This window comes from Centroberyx gerrardi, chromosome 18, assembly GCF_048128805.1.
Source record: "Centroberyx gerrardi isolate f3 chromosome 18, fCenGer3.hap1.cur.20231027, whole genome shotgun sequence".
NCBI lineage: Eukaryota > Metazoa > Chordata > Actinopteri > Beryciformes > Berycidae > Centroberyx > Centroberyx gerrardi.
Window position 1 is genome coordinate 13,683,264 of NC_136014.1, and position 22,755 is coordinate 13,706,018.

A 22,755-nucleotide genomic window follows, 5' to 3' on the forward strand; every position below is an offset into this window, starting at 1 on the left:
ACCTGGGCTCAAATAGCCACTTTGGCTTGAGGCACTGTCTGCCAGGAACAAAGGGATGAGATAATCAAGGAGCCGATGATCTCACCATGAAAGTACAGATTCTTTCTCATTGCACAGGCAGGCTATCCTTGGTTGGTTGTAAAACTTAACTGTTTGTGACAAGGTTGCGTCATTGTTTTGGTAGGCAAAGAGTAAATGATTGAGGGTTTGTGACATCCCTGTGTAATGGGATGGTGTCTGCTTTCTCACACTGCATGGAGGAGTCCTAATTGGCCTCTTGTAAATTCTCATGTTAATCCCATTTTAGTGGGAACAGAATCACTCCAGTGCCTCATTTCAAGCAAGTAATTATTTAATAGTACACCAGCTGGTTTAAGAAGGACATTAAAAGATTCCATGCTGTGTTTTACAACGTGTTTGGGAATTATATTTACATAAATGAGTGGAATGCCTCCATCACCTTGCATGAGCTTGTCTCATAAAGAAGAATCAGATTGGTGTTAATGTTTTGTTTGCTTGGAAGCTGTTGTTTCAATGAAAGGGTCATTGCACACAAAGCAAATAAAGTTAGAAATTTTTGGCCATAAAGGTAAGTGGTTTAAACCCTTAGCAGTCTGTGACTGGACTGGATAGACAACTTTTGGGTGATTTCACAGGAACAGAGTCATGAAGTATAGATATACTACAGATGACAATGTCGATTTGTGGGTAGGACCATGACCTATATGCCTGCAAAGAGACTTGTGAAGCTCAAACATTATAACTAACCCTATAACTGAAAAATATTTTCAAGCCTTTGACTCATGATTCACTTCAGACTCCTCTTGCAGCTGGACAAATCTGGAAATGCAGTTGAAAGTTGTGTGTTCTAGGAACACACAAAGCCTAATCCCAAATGGAAAGCAATCTTAAGGCGAGGGGCTGTTTCCCAGATCAATATCATGCTTAGAAAAATCATCATTGAAAGCTATTTTTAGCACTGGACAAGGCTTAATCTGTCTGGGAACCAGGCCCAAGTGTTCCTCTGGCCTTTTTAAATCTGTATTTTCCAACAACACAGCACAGTCAGAATCAGTGTTTTGACACTCCAGGGGCTTAATCGTGTGGTTAAACCCAAAATCTTAGGAGTCTGCGATTCATATTGCCTCTTCAACATGAACCAGCTGGGTTCCACACAATTAAAAATTAACTGTGCCATTAGTAGTTAAAAGTTTTCTGGTAAATCAAACATTGATAGGATGGTCAAACAAAGTATCAGCTGACTTGGCAAGTGTTGCAAATGAGGAAACAGGGAAGACATTTCTTGGCACATCTTTTAGACAGTTGGCATCCAGAAGAAAGCCCAAATGGTGAATAGCCCATCAATTAAAGACTGCAGTTCAACATCTCTTGTCTATTTATTTTGTTCTTGTCTGGGCTGCAATTAAAGACTGTAGTTCAACATCTCTTGTCTATTTATTTTGTTCTTGTCTGGGCTGCGGTGTTCTGCTCTTTAAATGTCTCACCCTTACAGTAAATCCTTGCTGAGATGGGACGTCCTGAGACACTCCCACACAAAGCCTCAGTGTGCGATGCACTCAGGGATTCCCGCCAGCCTTTTCCATGTGGCTCACCTTGGTGAGGTTTCTCTCTTGGCCATTCATGCTTGAGTCAGACACATCATGGTGAGCATGGCATCTCTGTGGAGTGTTGGTCATGTTAAAGTTAGAATGGCATATTCCTGGAACAGAATTTAAGCTACTTGCTTTAGTCATATAGAAGTGTGAACGTCAGACAGTATTAACTCTGAAGTGTTGGGAGCTCTTGGTTAAACATGCCATGTACCGATAAAGACAACAGGTAAAGATAGCAATCAGCTGACAGCTACTCTCCTCAAGGTTTCTCTTTCCAACATAAGTCAACATCCAATATTTGTTTTGGATATATGGAGTTTGTCTTGGCAAATGAGATGGACACTGGCTTTAAATTCCATGGTAGCCACCTCAACGCCCAACAAAGGCAATAATACGGAAGCTACTTTGTTACTTGTCTCTTTGCGGATAAGGGAGACGGACAGAAGAGGAGCCATTTAATAATATTTGTGTAACCAGAATTTCCCTTTGGTGTGAAATGCAATACTAATGAAACTATATAGCTGTAGATATTGGCTTAATTCTTGATATCAATGTAATTAGAAAGCATATGATTAAACTTAAAACTTAAATTCCTTTTTTTTATGTGATATTCAGCTGGTTCCTTGCCTTAAGAGAAATCTCGCTGAAATGGGAAAGCATGGTTTGGTTTTGTGGTTAACATCACACAAATATGAGCAAAATGTAGACACTGGTCTGCTGCAGATGCTAACTGAATGGGGGCCATAGGGGCAACATGGCATCATTCATAATTCTTGTCCAAATCACCTTAAATTAACTGATAATCCAAACCCACAATATGGCCTGATTGTAGGAGGTTTACTGGCATCTTTCTGGACTGTGGCCCCAGATAACTGGTCTTGATGCCTCAACAGCAGAGATAGTGCCTGATTTTATGCCTGTCAAGTGATTTTGTCATGCAAATAAGATGGGTCAGGCATAAAATTCTCATTACGCTAAACTTTAGGGACAGCTGGTGGGCAGAACTGGGAGCTAAATAAGCACAAAAAAGTGTTTTATATCTCCAGAAACAGTTTGTTGGATTGGAAGAATTGTACAGTATGTATAGAATGTCTGCCAAGCCTTGCCAAATACTGACTGTAGCCAAAAATCATTCATGATACAGTAGATGTAGTTTTTTTTCTGAGACAGAGCTACATCCATGGCCAAGGCATGTGCTTAATGAAACCATGTGCATATGTTGGATAAAAGGACTAATATTTTGAATTCAATTAATTTAATAAACAGATTTTGATTAGTTACTTTTATGCTTTTAAGCCCTTGCAGTACCATCAATAAGGTCCTCTGACACTACTGTAAGAAGGAAACAACACCAGCCTGAATCTGCCGATAGCTGCAACACTCACCAGTGATTCAGTAGAAAATGTGTGTGGCGGCCCCATCTGCACCCATTCAGTCAAAAGGGGTTGTGGCTTTCAGCAACGATAGGCTCACATAAAGCTGGAGCTCATGCATGAAAATCTCAGCCTCAACAAAGTCATTCATGACATGCCACTTGTCGACACGGAGATCAGGGAGCAGGGTGCATTTATTCTCACATGCAAAACTTATGTTCATAACCCCATGATAATGTCTTCACACGTACTCAAAACGGTGGCAGCTCAGGCGTTTCCCAACTGTTTACACAAGTCCCACCGCTATGGGGTGAGGGGCTCATTTGGAGAGGCTCATTTGAAGAATGGAGGTGAGAGACCTCGAATTCATGTCATTTGCCAGAGCTTTACCATGTGCTAACGTACGTCTGCTGGCCACGAGGAATCCTCAAAACAGAAGACCAGCTATAGGCTCAAAACTTCCCATGGTTCTTGAGAGATGGGAGATGGATGTGAGATAAAAAAATTTCATCCCGGGACATCGTCATTTGAACCCAGGCTCATAACATTTACCGTTACACAGGATCTGATGTAACTATCCTTTGTGCTATTTAATTAGGTTGAGTGCCTAAATAGAAACCTGGATCGTGAGTGAGAGCAGGTATTTTATTGCGTTTATCAAGTGAGCACCTCCAGTCATAGATATTTTGTGGAATTAGGCCCTTGACCCCTTCAGAAAGCTAAACAGTAACTTCAGGCGTCCCAGTACCACCCCCCTCTAGATGAGACCCACAATAACACACTGTGCAGACTGCTGGTTCAGTGTATCCAGGCTTCTTTATTGCATATGCCTCATCTACCGCATCTTTCCATGGCACAGTGAGCTCTCTGTCCTAATGGGTGAAGAATTCATCCCTGCTTGTTCACTTTCAACTGCTGCTGCCAGGCACTTTAATACATAGCTAAGCGTATTGACCTTGGGAAACACTAACTTTCCATCCTGACAGGATATGTCTAAGTGATGCTGTGTCTGAGCTCAAAGAAATCATGGGGCCACTGATGAGATTTTGTTGGGATGGGAGCACATCATAGGTTGATAAAGTAATGGGTCTAATCCCTAGATGGCTCTATATTCCACAGTTATTTCCAACTGCACTTCTTAAAACATACTCTTATGTGTGAAACCAGAAACAATGACCCATTTTGGGTGTCATATTTTAACAAACCAGTCTAGAGGTATGTTCAGTTCAGTTACAGGCTTAGTAATTCAAGATGAAGTTGTAAATCTAGGTATTAATGCTGTTTGGCATAGGACTTGTTTTCCTGCCAAGTGACATTGTGCCACGCTGCTCAAGGGACAGTGTGAACCGAGACAAAGGCCTGGTATTGTGCTGGGCAGAGAAACCCAATCGCCTGATGTTGGTACTCTGACCAGTCTGGGCAGGAGCACACACCATTCCTACTGTTGTTACTTCAATGGTTGTCTGAGGAGGTAATCTGTTTAATCTGTACCACTATTGTCGCATACAAATTAGATGTTCAGGTGTTTTCCAATGGGAGAATGACTTGTATAGCGGTGAACTGCAATACTGTGTGTGAGAGGCTTGAAACATTCATTCGTTCCAATTGTGTTGTATGTCTGGGCCACAAGGAGGGGCATCTCAACCCCCCCCAACCCCTTCACTGTGTCTGCTCTGCGCACAGTGACTCCACATCACTCAAATCTCATACACTCTCATTTCAAACGCAATACCCCCCCACCCCACCCCCACCGCTCGTTTGTCAAGGAAAACTTACCTCCAATTATATCTAACTGCCAACATAACAAGACCAGACTGTGTTCAAGATCTATATAATATTGCAGTTTGGTACACACTGAGATCTAGATGAGTTACAACTGAATGTTTAATCCTATTAAAATAAACAATGTTTTTGTTTCAAACTAACAGCCAACTGTCATCTCGGAGGTTTACTTCCTGGAATATGCTTGTCTTTCAGGTTGGATCAGTACGGTTGAATCTCAACAATCGGGTTATAAAAAGGCAAAGCTCCGGCCAAAACCGCAAGAATGTGCAAGACTTCCTTACATTATAATAGGCAAACCCTCTCAGCAGAGAACTAGGGAAACACGTTCACAAGTTCACCAAGTAGTGCAATTTTTAATCATTATTAACAGTCATTATAAAGAATAAATCATTTCATCATCACAAATATCTTATTTTACAAAAAAGCAGGCCTGATGTACTTTATACTACTACTTGCTCACTAAAATATGCATTGCATGTATAGATTTTGTATGAAATAATATTAAGGCATTTTTTTTATAAGAACAAACCATGGAGATCAACATTCAGGACAATAAACTACATCAAGCACTGAGTTTCTTGGCAGAGAATGAATACATTATACAGAGGAGTGTATGCAGTAGAAATCTATTCAAATATTTAATCTGTTTGATTAATCTAGCCTGTTATATACGAACCATTAAAATGCTTGGAAAATTCAAGCCCTAGCAGACAATAAAAGTATATCAAAATATCTGAAATATTAATTGGTAACACTAGAACTGATACGGTTAATAGAAGTGGGCAGAGATAAGCATGAGATGGCTATTTAAAAAATGCAAATATTTGAGTTTCAGGTCATGATAGCCTAAAGGTCTAAAATCCGCTGCAACTTTAAAACAGAGGTTGCTGTTACTGTAGCTGCCCAGTAAAGTTTTGTGGCAAAAAGACAATATAGGCTACTTACTACACTCAAACTGTACTTGTTAAATACCATACATTATCTAAATTACATACATCTCTCTCTGTGATTATAGGGACTGTGAAACTGGATTTATGTCAAGGTTTATCTTATATAGGAATCTGGTCCAGGCTTAAATACACGATTCATCACTATCCAATGGCAAACGGCCATGGCTGGGGTGTTCCAATGGAGAAAACATAGTATTAAAGGATAAGTTTGCCGATTTTTGACCTATGTATTATTTGTCTCTTACATACCTGTAGAACTTGGACCCACAGACAATAGTCCACAAGACAAGAGTCCAAATGGGGTTTGTCAAAATATCTCCAAAAAAGCCAGTCTGTGAAAACAATATGGCGACCAAGCGACATATTTAGATCCACAGCCCGCAAAGCAGCAGCACCGCACCATTTCCACTCAGTGGATAGTGTTCTACCAAACTCTATCTGGCTCCATGTGCAATCGTTTACAACCTGACCTGACCGTCTGCAAAACTAGATCACACTGCCAGTAACACACTTTCACCCCACAGCAGTCTATGTTGCTGCAGAGAAAAATAGTTCTGTGATTTCCTGATTAAAGAAAGTGTGCCTCATTGCAGAACTGTGTCATGAAATCAAAGCTAATTTTAATTTATGTACTTTACAACTTTTCCGTTTACTCTCAACTCCCCTGTGGAGCCTACAAACAGTTTTTTTGGGGATATTTTGACAAACCCCTTTTGGACTCATGTTAGCAGCAAGAGGCCTAGCAACGGAGCTCGGTTAGGGTTAACCCACAGCTAACCGACAGCTGACTTGGGGATATAGTCTGCAGGTCCAAGTACTACAGGTACGTAAGAGACAAATTATATACAGGTCCAAAATTGCCCAACTTATCCTTTAATACAGTGTGCTTTTATTCAGGATACCCTGCCTGCAGAAGTGCTCTCCCCGCCTCTAGCAGAGTGAGAAACGGCGAGAGTTGATGTTCATCTTGGTGACACCGATGAGCCGCAGTGGGGCGGAAAGGCCGAGGCCCGGGGTGACCGGGCATTCACACAGCAGGTCCGACAGCTCGTCCCGCTCCTCCAGGCCAAAGGTGGCGTCGTTGAGCATCCGGCGATGCAGGTGGCACGTTTGCTCGATCTTTAGCTTGTTGATGTCGTTTCGGAGACGCATGAGCTGCCTCGCCAGCTGCTGGTCCTGCAGGCGCATCTCCGTCTGCAAAGGGATGGAGAGAGAAAGACAGAGGGAGACAGACAGAAATAATGAATACTGTGCATGCAACCTTCTGTATAATAAAACTTACAGTACTTATAAAGTCTGTTGTAAGATGTACGGAGGAATTTCTTTGAGATCAACCCTGTACAATGAAACTTACTGTTGGCTCTAATTATAAGCACTTAAACACAAGGTTCAGTTATTATGCTAAATTGTTTTTCAGGCCTGAGCTTGATTCCAACAACAGATCACTATTCCTCACGTAGTTCAAATTATCTAGGGTCACTGGAAGTTCAGTCCTTATTGTGTGTCAAAATCTAAAAAGAAAACTCTCAGTGGGATATCCACAAACAAGTTTCTCAGCATAAGCACTCTCGGCATTATCTCTCTTTTGTCCGCTGTCTTTGTGCAGAATGTTTGCGGCGTGAATATGAGTCTGCTTTCAAACAATCTGAGAAGCCAGCGCCTCTTTGCGTGCTCAGTCCAAGCATGTGAACCACGGGTGAATGTGCAATGTAACTGAACATTGTAAAATTGATTACACTTGCAGAAACTGTGTATGAAAAGGTCTGACTCCACTTCATGAATCCCAATCAATCTCGCTCACGATAACTTGAATGAGATTCTTTTCTCTCTGGTCTTGAACTGCAAGTCCTCTGCTATTAGTATCCATCATATGACGGAGTAAATTTCTAAACAATGTCTTTGTAATAGGACTGCCCCCTATTTCCAAGCTACATGAGAAATTTGATTATTTTAAGGAATGTAACCAGTTCCTCACCAGTTCTTTCCTGAGCCAGTTGAGAGCCTCGTCGATATTCCCGAATCCCTTCAACACACCTGAAGGCAACTTGCACTGAATCACACCTGCGTTCACTACAGTCTCTTTCGGTGGGACTTGCTTCCCCTCAGGCTCCACCTGGACCGGGTCTTTTCCAATTCCCGAATCTCCGAAGCTTTCCGCCTCCAGCCGGGCTTTCCACTCTAGGTAGGAAGGTCTCCTGGTCTCCAGTCTTAATTTCTCTGTCAAAGCCTTCAAGGTCATGAGATGGTCATCTGCAGCCAGTCCCGCATCTTCCTTCTCTGCTTCTTCCAGGTCACTGGCTGTGTCCACCATGATCTGAGGAACTGAGGGTGCTTCCATCATTATTCTGATCAATAAAAAGAGCTCCTCAAAAATGTGTCAAGGCATATGTGTCGTCCTTCCTATGCCTGCTCTCTCTATTCTGAGTCAGCACAGTTCATGTGGATGGATACTGAGATACCCCAAAAGCTTCACTCATTGGAAATTTCTTCATCAAATCTTCAAAGGCTCCTCAAAATTTCCCTTTGGTGTTTCGGAAGCAGGGAATGTTTAGAACTGTAACGGAAACAAAATGCATGTTATGAAATGCTTTCACATTTGCTGAGCATACCACTGTCAAGCATCTTCAAATGACAAGAGACAAAACACTAATGACATCTGACATAAAGGCTAAACCTCAGCTTGCAGGCTTGTAGACCTGGTCATTTAACAGGCTGAAATATGCCTGAGAGAGAATGAAATGCAGCTGATGGTCCACATGTACCTAATACTAGTGTACTCCTTTCTTCTGAGACAGCTAAGTACTTGAAATCGACTCAAGCGTTTGGCATTTTGTCGTTATATGTTAAATAAAAAGGATCGGCAGCACACTGAGGAACACACCTCCAGGATTTCCATTTAATGGGAACAAGCCGTTTCCATAGCAACAACACAGGCACTGTAAATGAATCAGCATTTTTTCTGCCTCCTGTCCTCGGGGCTTAGCCTTAAGCAACCTGAAGAGACGGTGACAGAAGACTGACAGTGGGCTGACTGTCTGATACGCTTGTACTTTTACTGCAATCCTTCTATCAACGACCAAAAACATATGTAACCTCAACCGATACTGGTCATTATGAGCGGATTTGAGCGTTCCTCAGTACACTCAGTCCATGCCTCAATAGACAAATGACATGGGTAGAGTCAATTACTGTAGACCTATTTTGATGATGCCTTTTTTGTGGGGAAGACAAAGTTAAAAGGGACTGTTCAACGATGTATATTTTGCCCTTAAGGCAGCAGTTAAAAATTAATAGCGCATTACATTTTTAAAGGGAGCCCATATTCGTAATGTAGTGTTTATCATACTGTCAAAATAGTCCTACAGAGCCTTCACCCAATTCAAATTGAGTGATAAACCCAAGGTGCATGAATATGGCAACTTCCTGGTTTCATTTCATTACTTTTTTCATTACTTTTCAGTCAAAACATCAATATTCACTCTGACCAGTTCAGAAACACTGTGGGATGGGCGTGAAGGACCAGAGGAAAGCCAACCCCAGGAAACAAAGAACTGAAAGAACAGCCTCTTAGATGATATAGCATAAACATACTCTTTTAACAGTGACAGAGGCAGTAAAAGCGGTTCTTTTGGCTCAGGTCCTCTCGCAAAGTCTTCAAGCACTCGGTAAGTGGTTACCGCTCGGTTATTCCATAATGGGCACAGCAGACCAGCAGTGAAGTCATTGCCCTTGTATCTAATGATAGGCTTGGCTGTTTTGCAAGGTAAAATAGACCTCTGACTGTGCAGAGTGGCTGGATTATAAATGCTGGGGGAATGGATCCTGTACTTATTCTCTACAGGAATCAATGTGTCTCTGGAGACTGCATTGTTACAGGAGACCATTAGAGGAGGAAAATCCATGCCACATGCATTTTTAAAGACTTTGTAAAGACCGTGTATGTACAGTAAGGAAGTGATTTAGATTGTGAAAGAGAACTACTGAGCAAACATGTTTAGAGGACATAGAAGGTGTGTGTGAAAGTGCACTATGTCGAGCATATGGAATATAATGATCTGTTATGTTCTTCAATTGTCAAATAAAGGGCATAAGAAACAGGTAACAGCAAGAAACCCAGAGTATATTTAGTCACATATATATTTTTTCTCTGATATGCTGTAAATAACAGCATCTTTAGTGGCCACACTCATTACAATCCTCTTCTTGTTTGTTGGCTGCCTAGTAATTTAAGAGGCACTTCTGGTGAACCCAGGCACTTTCAGACAGACCAGCAGGAAATCTTCATCTCAAGGCAGCCAAAATTTACATCCTGAATATCAAATGCGGCTTGGGGCAAATAATGACACTAATGGAGCTTAGGAAAGAAAGACCATTTCTCCCCATTATCCAAATGTCCCAACTGGCATCCAAATCACCAGGCATGCCAGTCTTCCACCCATAACATTCCTCTGGTTTCATGGCTACTGACTGCAGATTTTGATTGCTCGGCAACGTCCAGTAGCAGGGATGCCACACCAATAAAATCCATTTTGTGGTGTTGGGAGTATCAGATGCCAAAACCTGGTCTGACCAGACAGCTCAGGATGTCTGGGTCTTCTATCTGGAACATGTAGTCAGTGTCTACATAACAAACATAACCGCATTGTAACTGATCTAGGCTTACTGTGCGTCTTTCCATAGCTTCTATAACATAATGAGTCTCTGAGCTGTCATTCCAATTCAAAGATGTTGAGTTGCAAAGTGGACTGTGGATTATGTGCTGGTATACACTGGAATATCTGCATTATCCATGGTAATGCTCAGTAAGATCACAGGTTATACCAAAGTGATAATTAGCCTACTTTGTTCACATAAAATGCATTCATCAAGGCACAGAGCAAAGACTGTATGGCACACTGGATTCCCATATTATTAGATGACTACAGCGAGTTACCATAATAATACGAGACTTTAGTTGCTATGTAGATAAATTGCCCCCCCCCCCCCCTCCAACCTGAAACTTAAACGTATAACAACAGGAAGAGAGAGAACTGCCTATTGGGTATCACTGTCAACAGGTGCTTTCCTGGTTGCACGTCATTCAGAAAAGAATAAGGAAGCCTAACTTCAAGTAAAACTGCATCTAGGTCTATAAAGGTTATAGGCTACATCAAACAAAATCAAAGGTACTCGGTTATCTAGGAAAAGGCATGTCTTTGACCTGCAATTATGTTTCCTTGTGTTTTTTTTAGTCACATTTAAATATTTTGTCTCATTACTATATTGTTAGAAAGAAAAAAAAAAGAAGACATTCTTTCCTAAATAACTTGCAAAACTATTTTATGGGAGTGTATAGCAGTTGTGAAACCGGAGTGGTTAATGTCTTCAGTAATAACAGCAATAACAAGTATTGAGTCTTAATTTTCTTTTCTTATTTGTTTTGACTGGTTCACTTGAGCTTATTGCAGTCTCCGCACAAAAAACGGGAAAACATGTCACTAAGCCTATACAAAACTGTGTCCAAGTTTGCAAATGAATAGAGCGTGTCTGTCATTTGCGCAAAACATTTACATATGCAAAGAATTGGAAATTTGGCATGTGGCCCAGTTAGTTTTTATCAGTATAGGCTACGATGTGGCTCTTATTGGTTTCGTCAGGAAATAGCCTATATGCATTATACCTGTAGGTCAAAGATGATGCCACATATACAATTAGGGTTTAAGTTGAACTTACTGGAATAGCGTCTAGACGCACAAAAATCCCCGCACATCACCGCAGTGATGAGCTGCGTGGCGTCTTGCCTCCACATTTTTTACACGTGAACAGACATACTGTAGCTTTTCAGTTACCGTGTTGCAAGGTTAGTCAGTTCAACCAACCATCACTAGACATGCTATAATGCAAACTGCGTATGGAGCGTATACCTTACAAGAATCTCCGTGCTGCGCAGTCCAACTTCTGTCCGGCCACTGTTGATCCAAACAGCCATATCAGTGAAGGTATCACAAGTCCGCGCGCTGTGATGTTATCTCTAATTCCCTCCACAGCTCCGCGGTCCACTTGTTTTTGAGCAGAGAGGGACCGGAGGAGGGGCGGTAAGGTTGCGTCAGGTTTTGGTTGCTTGGAGACATCCCAGGAATCCCTATCAGGCTTCCTCTGTCCTTATGCTGCAATTGCGCCACGGTCTGATAACCAGGCAACGGTTTTACTCTTATTAGGCTATGATTTATTTTCATTCAACAAAATTCAACAAATTAACTTTTTTACAAACAATAATGACAACTGTACAAAGGATGAAAAAGAGGAATGCAGACTGATAAGCCACAAAGTTTTCATTGGTTACATATAAAAAAACAACTAAAAAAACATAGTAACCCTATAATGATAAATAAAAGAATGTCATACAAATATCACTTCAAAACTAAGTCCCTGTAGGGAAATTATGATGGTACCACAGAAGATAAACAATACCATCAGGTACAGTGAGGTCACTGCAAACTTACAATTGAGTACCACAGACAAACTAGAAATCCCTATAGGAATACGCTATGATAGATATGGGATGTAAGTCTATAAAAGTTACACAGAAAACAAATAAATAAATAAAGGGAGACAACGCAACACTTTTGTCTGTATTACACTTCAATATCGTTTTTTCCTTAAATTACTCAACAGGCTCAGCTTTTCATCATTATCATATTGTCAATATTCGGTATTGATAGCTTAATGTTAGACAGTAGGTCTACTGGTAAGTTTTATTTGTGATTGTCTGAAAGAGTAGGTAGAACTGGCATCAGCATATCGACCCTCAAACACCCAACACTCAAAATTGTGACAGATTCTTTTCAATTCCACACACTATAGGCTATACACACAGGCTATACAGACTTGATTGTACTGGGTCTAAATGAACTTGAATATTATGTTGATTATTCAACAATATTTCAACAGCGTTATTACCTTGTTTCTGTATAGGGACAATAACATTTTCCTCTGTTAGAGGTGATAGAGGCATTTATTATAAGCCTGCAGAAAAATCAATTTTGAAACCCTCTAATATATAATTGTCAGACCCGCAAACATATAGCACCCACTCTACAAATAGTGTGATTATGTCATATCACTCACTATACATTCTTATGGCATATAGCTTAAAAGAGGACTCATAAACATTATTGTATCCATGCCTTTCAAGCTTGTCTTTAACTTCCAAAAAGGTACCAAAGTGTACCATAAATTAACTTAAAAAAAGATAAATTTGCACCAATAGTTAAAAAAGTGCATCAAAATGAATCAATGGGTTAAAAAATCATTTATATATACCCAGCATCTGCACAACTAACTCATTTCTGTATCTTTGCCATTTATATACTGTATAATGTCTATATATATATATACACACACACACACATACACACATACACACACTTACCTGAGTGCATGACAACCATATTCAATTACAGATTCTCCACTTGTTGCAACTTGAAAGACACTGATGCAGCACAATAAGACAGTGCCTTTACAGGTTTAATAACTAAATTCATCATCATTATAAGTACTTCAGATACTGAAACTGTCAACTTCTCAGTTTGGTTAAAGGAATGTTGAAACTGTTGTGTCATTACAGTGAAAATCAATGGATTTCCTTCTTTCAGCTAATCATAAAGTGAGTTCCTCTATGTCGTCATCAAATGAGGCGATGGCACGGATGGCGGGTCTGCTCTCGGCTACGTGTAGGGTGCTTAGGACGGGTGCTGGGGGAGTGATGGTAGCGGAGGACTCCGAGTTGAAGTTGAGCGGTCCCTCCCTTCTTGAACGTATTCCATTGGTGGTTGGAGGACTACTGAGGACCTCCATTTTATTGGAGGAGTTGGCGTTGTCACCAGCAGGCACCACCAGCGATCCAAACAGCTGCTGCATTAGGTTAGTCTTCCTCTCCTTCCCTTCCTTTCCCACCCCTCTTTCCGCCTCCTTTTCTTTCTCTTTCTCAATCCCTCCCAGACTGAAAACCCCTATTGCTTCTAATGCAGAGTCCCTGTCCTCTTTGGGCGGAGGTGGAGGGAAACCAGAAGAGCCCCGGGAAGCCGGATTTCCGAAAGAAGGCGCGTAGCTTCCGAATGCAAAGTCCTCGTTGGAGCTTTGTGCCCGTACTCCTCTCCTCCCCATCCCCGTTGTTCCTACTCCACCCTCTATGCCTGCTCTTCTCTTCCCACCCTCCCTGCTTCCAGCACCAGCACGTAAACTCGCCGACTCCTCCGGTTCTGTGAAGCTGAAAATGGAAGAATTCTGGTTTCTCGGCTCAGAAAAACGGGAAGAGGAACGGGCAGCGGTACCCTGATTGGACTCGGAAGGATCAGTCTCAGCAAACATGGGGTCCGGGGCCGGCTGGTTTTGACGGTCAATCTCGCGCATCTTAGCCAGTAGCTGCTCTTTCTTGCGCCGCACCCCGTCTGCCGCGTGCTGGTGGGCCAGAGCTTCCTGGTTCCACCTCTCCACCTCTTCCTGGACCTGGCCACGCTTCCTCTTGTTCTCTTCTTCCTTGTGGTTCAATTGGTGACTCATCCTCTTTCTCTCTTCTTCCTCCTTTTCTTTCTCCCAGCCTGTGGACATAGTGTATGTTGAATAAAGTAAAAGTCACTACTTTTTATCACCAAAATAATAAGAAGCATTACAAGGATGAGGCAGACAAAGCGGTACACTATGTCTATAGTCTTTAGTTTCACTCTTGCTTAGGCACAGAAATCAATGCAACTAGTTGCTCATTTAGATCCCATCAACCATCAACTCAGCAGTCCTGGAGAAAATCAATGAATGCAGACTTTTCCAGGCCAAGGGCTGAAAACATCTCCTATTTATATTCTGCAAAGTTTTCATGTGAGTAGTAGTACAATATAACTGTAGATGTTCAAAATGAAAGTGAATGCTGTGATTACAGATCCCAATATTCCCATACTGATGACAGTAGCCCTCATGTGGAGGTTGCACACTAAAGAGTGAAAATGTTCTATTTAAGCGAAATGCTACTATTTCAAATATAGTTTTGACCAGGACCAGGGTGTGTATACAGTATACCCACTGTCCCTCTCTAGCTGTGAGCCTTACTCTCCTCTGGGCCGCTCAGACACTTCTGACTTCCTCCTCCTTGCAGATGCTCAGGATGGACCACAGTTGCAACATGCATGACTGACTAGCTAGTAAATACATAACTAGCGATTTTGTGTCCCCACATAAATTATACTTAAAGATTACTGGGAGGGAAGGCCAGCACAAAATGGCTGCAGATGGCAGTTGTGACATTAAGTGAAAGCCAAGGAGATAGGTTTGACAACTAGGTTAGGTATTACCACATAATTCCTATGCAGCAAAAGGTAAAACCTTGTTCAACTGGATTGTTTGTGCTTAGTTCATGCTGGTAATTTACTTCATCATATCATGTTTCCTGTTTTGGATGGATTACAGTCAGGAAACAGTTGGGTCTGGTAAGATCATGGAGTTAGAATGTGGTTGAAATTCCTAGCATGCATGCTATAAAGCTGTTCCCATGGGTTTTACGACTCTCATACTTTTTAAAACGTTTCCCCCTCACAAGGAGGAAGCTAAACATAGCTGGGTTTTTCACCAGTTTTTCAAATACAATAGGGATGTGCAGGTACACTCTTTACTTACTGTTCTTACCATCTCTTAGTCTCCTTGCCTTCTCTTCAAGGGCGTTCAGTTCCTGGTTGAGTCGCTGTTTCTCCTCCTTCTCCCGCTCTCTCTCCTTCTCCAACTCCCTCTCCCTATCTCTTTCTCTGTCTCTCGTCTTCTGCTGTTCCCAGTCTCGCTCCTCCCTGTCCCCTGTTTCTGTCTGTCTTCTGTCCACTTTGTCAAGCTCCTGTTAAGAGAAATTGATTGAGATTGATCTGAATGACATTGATTGATAACAGTGATAGAGTGAGGTCAAAACCAGAGGATGAAACGTGAATGGTGGAGAAGGTGAAGTGGAGACACTTTACCTTGAGTGATAGGTAGTCGTCGGGTGCCTGCTCGCTGTATTCGTTGCCTTCGGTGATGGCAGGGGGAGGCGTGGGGAAGTCCACACTTAACGTCCTGTCGTCAGTCTGCACTGCCTTGGTGCTGTTCCTGCTGGGGACTACAGATGGGATGAACACAAAGTACACATCAGAGTTGATTTAAGCTAATGCACATTCCACAACTATCCAATGACATATGGTGCTAATTTGTTCAATTGATTTAAATGCCCCAGGTCATCATTTTATTATTATGCCTTCAAATGCAACTAGATTGGCTACCAGCGAAGCCACACAGCAGTTCAAAAAAAGAACATTACAAACAAATTTCCATGACATTTCCAAACCCTTTTGGATAATAATCCACAACTTTTGTGGTGAACACAAAATTCTAATTTCTTGAGTCTTCCAGATTTTCCATGACCATAGGAACTCTGACATTTGTATTCAGATACAGACTTTATATTCAGATACACACATTATTAAAGCTCCAGGTTTCATGAGAAATATGAGACTGAGTTTAGAAAAACACACAGATAAGCTTGTGCTTCCACGTACTAACACAAACACACAAACAAATATGCTCATGCATTCATATATACAAATGCAAGGAAAATCATGAACAGCAACCAACACAGTCAGGCCTTACCCTTCCTTTTTGTCCCATTGTCAGTGTCTTTTCTAGGTGAGGGTTTCACCATGCGGTTGGCATAGATGTTCCTGGCATCCAGTTCTCTCTCCTTCTCCTGATTGGGAAAGAAATTAGATTACATTTTTTGACCATGAACAATCTGCTATTTTAAACCTATACATCTGTGTGCACACACATAGATGTGTGTATTTTTGTGTACATTTTTGTATGTATACACCTTGAGTTTATTGCCCAGTCGTTCCATCTCCTCCTGCATAGCCCTGATCTCTTCCTGAGCATTGACGGTCTTCTTTCTCTCTGCAGCCAGCTGCCTCTGGTAACTACCATTGCTCAGCTCCATGCTGCGTTCCATCTCCTACAAACACACAAACACAGTTTCCAGTTGCTGCATGACACAGAGAAAACCCAAAGCTTATGACAGATGAAAAAAAGTGAAGCAAATTACCTATTTTAGCTTGCTGGTAGACCTGTGGATCTCAGAGGCCCATATGTATTATGTAGTGAGTTAATTGAGTGTCTGTATTATTCCAGCAACTGGTTACCTAGCTGTCATATAAACTCCCAAACCAGATACCCATAAGTTACCAAGGAGACAAATCTGTGAGCCTGAGAATACCTGGGAGAGATTATGTGCTACTTGTTGTTCTCAGTTGACGGTCTTTATACCTACTGTACCACAGCCTCTGCAATCTCATCTGTAGCTAAGGTCTCCTCATTCATATCATACTGCATCTAGGCCTACCCAAAGTAACCTTACTAAGAAAAAGGCTAAGAGTAAAATATTATGGCCAGTTGTGTCAAATAATTTATCCATCAACATATACTGTATATCCTCCTGTAGTTACTAGCTATTTATACAGTGCCTTCAGATAGTATTCAACCTCCTTGACTTTTTCAGCATTGTGTGGTGTTACAGCATGAATTCACAATGGAATAAATTAGGATTTTTTTGTCACTGATCTACACACAAAACCCATAATATCAACGTGGATTTCTTATTTCCAAATTTTGTAAAAATGAAAAGCTCAAAATGTTCTTCCAGGGAATAATAAGTAAAGTAATAACATCACTTTTAACTGACTAATGAGTAATGTGTAATATATTACTTTTCTTGAGTAATGAGCCCAAGACTGGTGCTCAATTTCAAAACGAATTGCCAAAACATGCATTGCTCTGCTGTATAAATAAATAAATCAATAAATAAACTAAAATAAAATGACCTTAATCTTGCGTTCTGCCTCCTGGACCTGTGACCTCTCTTCCTCCAGCCTGCGGCTCAGCTCCTCTCTGGGACCTAACTCTTGCTGGTCCACCAGCTTCTTCAGCCGGGTGATGGTCAGCTGACTCCTCTGCAGCCGCTCCTCGCTGTCCTTCAGACGTCGCTCAGATGCCCGCTCCCGCTCCTGAGCTCGCCGGAGTCGCTCTCGCAGCGCGTGGGTCTCGTTGGAGTGGCGCGACAGCAGCTGGGCAATCTCGCTCTCTGTGTCATCGTAGCGCTGCAGGGCTTTCTCCTGGCGCACCTGCAGCTGCAGCACGGACAGGAAGAGAAGGAGAAGAAATTTAATTTGAAGCTCCCATAGGTGATATTAGAGAAGGTGAGGAAGAAAAGAAACCATGATCTTGTTCATGGATGTCCACTCAGAAAAAGGTTCTACTCATTCACTCACACGATTTTGTATTTCAAGCAAGACCAGTTTGGGAAAAATGGCGGTGTGCTAGCAAAAACAAGTGAGTTATATCTTTTAATGCACAATTTTGAAGTTCTAGATTATGTAATTGCTTTTCCTGACATTAGCTTAGGGTTAGGGTTTAGTGTGTGGGTCTGGCCACTACTGCAACATCCCACTCTGTTGAGACTTGGCTTCAAAGGCAAGTCCCCCCACCCCTTCCTGGCTCTTTGAATTCAACCCCAGCTCAACTGGTGGGTTACCTGTCTGAGGATGCGATTCTCCTTTTGCAGCTCGTCGGTGCGCAGCTGCAGCTCAGCAAGGGCATTACGCAGTTCATTGATCTTCAGCAGGCGGGCCGACAGCATCCGCTTGGTGACCAGGTCCAGGTCTTTAGGGGGTGTGGACTCCTTGCTCAGTGAACGCACCCCCCCGCGGTGGTGCTGAGACTGGGGTTGGCCGCCTGGACGCTGAGGGCGAGACACACCCCGACGCCCCACACCGCCTGTGATGTAGAGAAACATACATGATGTATAAATAATTAAAAGGTAATGTGATTATACATTTGGACTTTTTTTTACAAGCCATTACAGAAACACATCAACATAAAAGTGCACCCCAATGACGCACACTGCCTAGGGTACACATAAACTGATATCACAGCCCATAAGGTTGAGGTTATAAGATCAATGAAACTTTTTAATGACACACAAATCAGACACGTCTACTCATAAAACCATAATTGGCATGCTGTGAGACTTTTTCTAATATCTAAATGAGACTGCAGTCGTATGTTTTTTTGGTCTATAAACTAGATTTGAGACTGTGATAATCTGTTCTCATGAAAATACTCAGTGTTTTAAAAGAGGGTTGTTACATTTTTTTCAGAAACCACCATAGTGAAATGTGTCTTATACTGCCACCTGCTGGACAATCAATAGCACTTCAACAACAAAGGCTGGACTCCTATGTGTGTTTGACTTGTCCATCTGTCTATCTAGACTTAATTTGATCAACAGCTGCCCTTTCTTGGATGGTGCGTGTATGTTCCAATGTGCTTACCACCCGTCTTGTAGAAGGGGCTGCTAGAAATCCTCTTTGCACGTACCCCTCTTTGTGGGGTGGGGGATGGCGTCCGGGACCGGGAGTATGGTGAGAGTGAGCGCTCTGAGGGAGACTCATTCTCATAATCCTCCGAATAAAACGATCCACTGCTTCTCCGTCTCTCTCCGTCCGATATCTGATCCCGATCTGGATCTGGATCCCAGATTCGTGTTTTAGACCTGTCCTCAGCACATCCCTCCTTTTCATCCAAGTTCTGGCTCTTGTCATGGAAGCTCTTGTTGTGTTTCTGTTTTTGGAATGACGATGCTCGGGGATCTTTCTTTGTACTCCGGAGGGAGTGGCGACTTTGGTCAGCATCCCGGTTGTCTTCGTAGGGGTGGGCGGTGTTTTCCGATTCCATGGTGTTACTTTGTATAGAAACGCTGTATAGATGGACAAATGATCACAGCCATGAATTTACACACATGGATTGAGAAATGAACCAAGCACACATCAAATAACATTATGATTTTTTATGTGTAACAATTTCAAGTTAAAATTGAAAAGGGCATGTTAACCCTTGGTCACCTTGAGTTCATCTGAGTAACAGATTAAGTTATGCTGATTGAGAACTGACTAGGCTAAATTACCAATTTACTCTTCCATTGTTCAAATTAAACTTCTTCACATGGGAAAAGGGCATAAAATACTAGGCCAGACAAGCTGTACCCGGTTTAGCAGGTTAATATATAGGCCTAGGCCTGCCTTCTAGATTGGACAAAATCTTCTGGTAAACTCATTTCAACATTTGTACTGGGCAAGCAAGAGGAAACATCTCAAAATTCATCCAAAACGGTAATAAGAAGCTAGGCCAACTGGTTTGTCTCAGGCTTTCCGTACTGTGTGTCTTAGTCACTAAGCGACAATACACAAGAGGTGGAAATTTCCATGAGGCTGCATGATGTATGATATCACTATTCCACACCAGTGCTGTCACACAAAATACTAGCCTGCCTCCGTCTGCTCTGCTGACTTATTGAGTAGCCAGATCAACTGTTGCTGAGCATAATCACACATACACACTCTCTTTCTCTCTCTCTCTACTAAATATTGAATAAAATCGTGGTTCATAGTTCAAAGAACAAACACAAATCTCAAGACTATTGTTAAGCAGCCTACACATCTGTTTTAAGGAAATATGAAGATATAAAGGCCATGCAGTGACCTGGCCCCTTCATCACCCTTGACAATAATAGAATCACTTGATGGCCAAATATCCATGACAACAGCAATACACACAGGCAGCATCTAGGTCAGGCTTATTAGGTCAGGTCCCAAACCTGATTGTGGGCTCTTCTCTAGAAACAGCCTTAACCTTGGTTGTACAGCCTACAGACCTAATAAGTGTCACCGCAGCCTGATGGTATGAAAGTCTTATTATCAGTAGATTACAGATTTAATCATTCCCAAGGTGCCTTGAGCAGAACACTGAACGTCTAGTTTTTCTGTCCTTGTGTTTTTACCCCTCTGGTAATGGTTAATTACCAGGTAATGATTTCAATTACCATTATGTGCTAATTGCAGGTACACCAACTCTTGTCTAAAGGGACCTTAGTCTGGATGAAGGCTACAGTCGTGTCAATGTCACATTATTTGAACACTCACCAGACTGATCATATCATCCCCATCTTCTCTGACGTCATCATTATTCACATCTTCTTTATCATGCTTGTATCTGACAGTCTCTAGGGCTCATGATAACCTTATTAGCTGAGGAAATCTATGCAATCAGGTCATTTGCGAGCTGTCTGGTGAAAACAAATATACAAATAGATGCTTATCAACGGAGTGATACGGCTGTAGTAGCTGGCGTAGCCTGCTCCTTGTGACACCAACAGATTGGATTAAAGTAGGCCGTCTGCTGTTGACAGGTGCATTGTTGTAACTAAGACGGTCTGCGAAATCACCCCAGTAACAACCTGTAATGCGTCAAACGCACCACACACCTAGTCGGGTTAACGTTACCCACAAACATTATCAACGCAAAAAGACAGAAATAAGGGAGACATAGCACAAAGGCATTTGAACGTACTAACATTAGCAAATGTTAGCCAAAGAAGCTGTGTAGGAAGCTAAAGTTACTGTAGGACTAAAACTAGCTAACGTTAACTGACACCTAGCATGGTAACAACAAAAACCTAAGGCTATCAACAGGTGATTGGCTATCGACAGTGTGTTGTACCGTTAGGTTTAACGTATCCGTTAGCACCAACCTGTCCGTTTTCCGTTTTTGCCTTTATATCCCCTTGAATTGTAATTTATTTGTTTTAAAAATGAGTAGCAAGCAATAGGCTTGGCTTGGCTGGCTGCCGTTAGATAGCTTTTACTACTAGCTAGCATTAGCAAGTTAACTTAGCTAGCTAGCGAACGTTAGCTAAGAGTTACTACTAACATGAGGCACACTCGCCCTCCCGTTATGCGAATACACTACCAGGACTCTTGTTTTAGAATGCCGTTTGATTTACAGTCCTATAATTATCCGATGTAAAACAGCAAGGCGGGGTAGCTACCCAGCAAGTCGGGGATAAGCGGTCAGATTGCTGTTTTTTTCTGTCCGGTGAGTCCACGCCTAGTCCTTAGCTCCTGACAGTCCTATCGCTGACGCCGCACCATGGCAACCGTTGCATTTCGCTGCAGTTCACTTTAACGCCAGAGTGGCGCTGTGATACATCATCAATTCGTGGGAACCCTTCAACCCTAGGTGAGGTATCCCTACTGAACCATTTTGAATTTGTTATTTAATTACTCCGACTCTTATGATGCAAATACGAGTATATGAACTGGCTTAATAATGTTGGTAAAGTTTGCTGGGCATTTCGGTTTCATGTGACAATGATGCAAATTATTTCTCACTTTTACAATGTGTGGCGCTCTTACAAAACCCAACACCTCTGCAAGAAATTATGCTGCCAAAAGGTCAGAGAGATCACTTGTAAGATTAGACATTGATGTTACTCCATTAAAATGAACTTGGCCAGTTTCAAATTGATTTGGATACGAAATAGTCTACTCTTTCTGCCAGACGAAACAGTCTGGCAGAAAGAGTTCTCTTAAAGAGAACTGTGGTGAGTGTTCGTGGGCTGACTTGAAATGTTACATTCACAGCAAAATACCTTTTTTTTTTTTTTTACATTTAAATCTAGAGTATTTAAATTATTGAATTTGGGTCTTATAACTAAATGCATCTTGGAAAACCCATTCACCTTAAAGCTATTAAAAGGTGTGCACCCACCCTGCGTTTCTTTTTCTTTATATCCCTGAGAGCCCATGACTGTTGTAGGCTACTGTAAATTATTTTCATCATTAAAATGCTGCCAAAATTCTAAAGAGAACTACATTTCCCATCATTTAATGAATCCACCGCCAGAGCAGCTGATCATGACGGTAGCAGCCAGCTGGGGGAGTAGAGTATAGTTGCGTCAAGCTGCCAGAAACAACACCAGAAGTAAAGCGGTTTTCCTTCAAAATAAAAGTATAATAAACTGTCACGTTAAAAAATAACAACCATGATGTGTTGAGATAATACACAACAGCCAAAATCCGAAAGAACTAGTCTACTCTGTAATCAGAACATTAAATATTGAGTGTGAGTGGTTTGGTTTGTTTGGTTTGTTTGGGCTTA

The 22,755-nt window shown here is 41.8% G+C and overlaps 2 protein-coding genes across 3 annotated transcripts; both read right to left on the reverse strand.

The window, feature by feature from the left end:
- Positions 1–5,123: 5,123 nt before the first annotated feature.
- Positions 5,124–11,743, reverse strand: fam167ab (family with sequence similarity 167 member Ab). Of its 2 annotated transcripts, none has more exons than XM_071902357.2 (4): positions 11,630–11,743; positions 7,697–8,275; positions 6,192–6,915; positions 5,124–6,159 (listed from the first exon to the last, which is right to left on the reverse strand). In XM_071902357.2, the coding sequence occupies exons 2-3, from the start codon at positions 8,060–8,062 to the stop codon at positions 6,652–6,654; spliced, it is 630 nt and encodes a 209-aa protein (XP_071758458.1). In that variant the 5' UTR covers positions 8,063–8,275; positions 11,630–11,743; the 3' UTR covers positions 5,124–6,159; positions 6,192–6,651. The 2 variants fall into 2 exon arrangements, with proteins under 2 accessions (XP_071758458.1, XP_071758467.1); XM_071902366.2 differs by having other exon boundaries at positions 11,625–11,711.
- A 1,383-nt stretch (positions 11,744–13,126) lies between these two features.
- Positions 13,127–20,827, reverse strand: lca5 (lebercilin LCA5). The gene is made up of 9 exons (XM_071902403.2): positions 20,739–20,827; positions 19,095–19,516; positions 18,293–18,534; positions 17,583–17,888; positions 16,580–16,717; positions 16,360–16,456; positions 15,696–15,832; positions 15,376–15,574; positions 13,127–14,300 (listed from the first exon to the last, which is right to left on the reverse strand). Exons 2-9 carry the CDS (start codon positions 19,492–19,494, stop codon positions 13,360–13,362), a joined length of 2,460 nt encoding a protein of 819 aa, XP_071758504.2. The 5' UTR covers positions 19,495–19,516; positions 20,739–20,827; the 3' UTR covers positions 13,127–13,359.
- Between the last annotated feature and the right edge of the window lie 1,928 nt (positions 20,828–22,755).

Excerpts from the sequence above, each read along its gene's own strand:
- lca5 (XM_071902403.2), bottom strand. The coding sequence starts at position 19,494 with ATGGAATCGGAAAACACCGCCCACCCCTACGAAGACAACCGGGATGCT. Across the intron at positions 16,718-17,582 it reads AGGCAGAACGCAAGATTAAG|GAGATGGAACGCAGCATGGA; the intron begins GTCATTTTATTT and ends GTGTGTTTGTAG. Across the intron at positions 15,575-15,695 it reads ACGACTACCTATCACTCAAG|GAGCTTGACAAAGTGGACAG; the intron begins GTAAAGTGTCTC and ends TTCTCTTAACAG.
- fam167ab (XM_071902357.2), bottom strand. The coding sequence starts at position 8,062 with ATGATGGAAGCACCCTCAGTTCCTCAGATCATGGTGGACACAGCCAGT. Across the intron at positions 6,916-7,696 it reads ACTGGCTCAGGAAAGAACTG|ACGGAGATGCGCCTGCAGGA; the intron begins GTGAGGAACTGG and ends ATCCCTTTGCAG.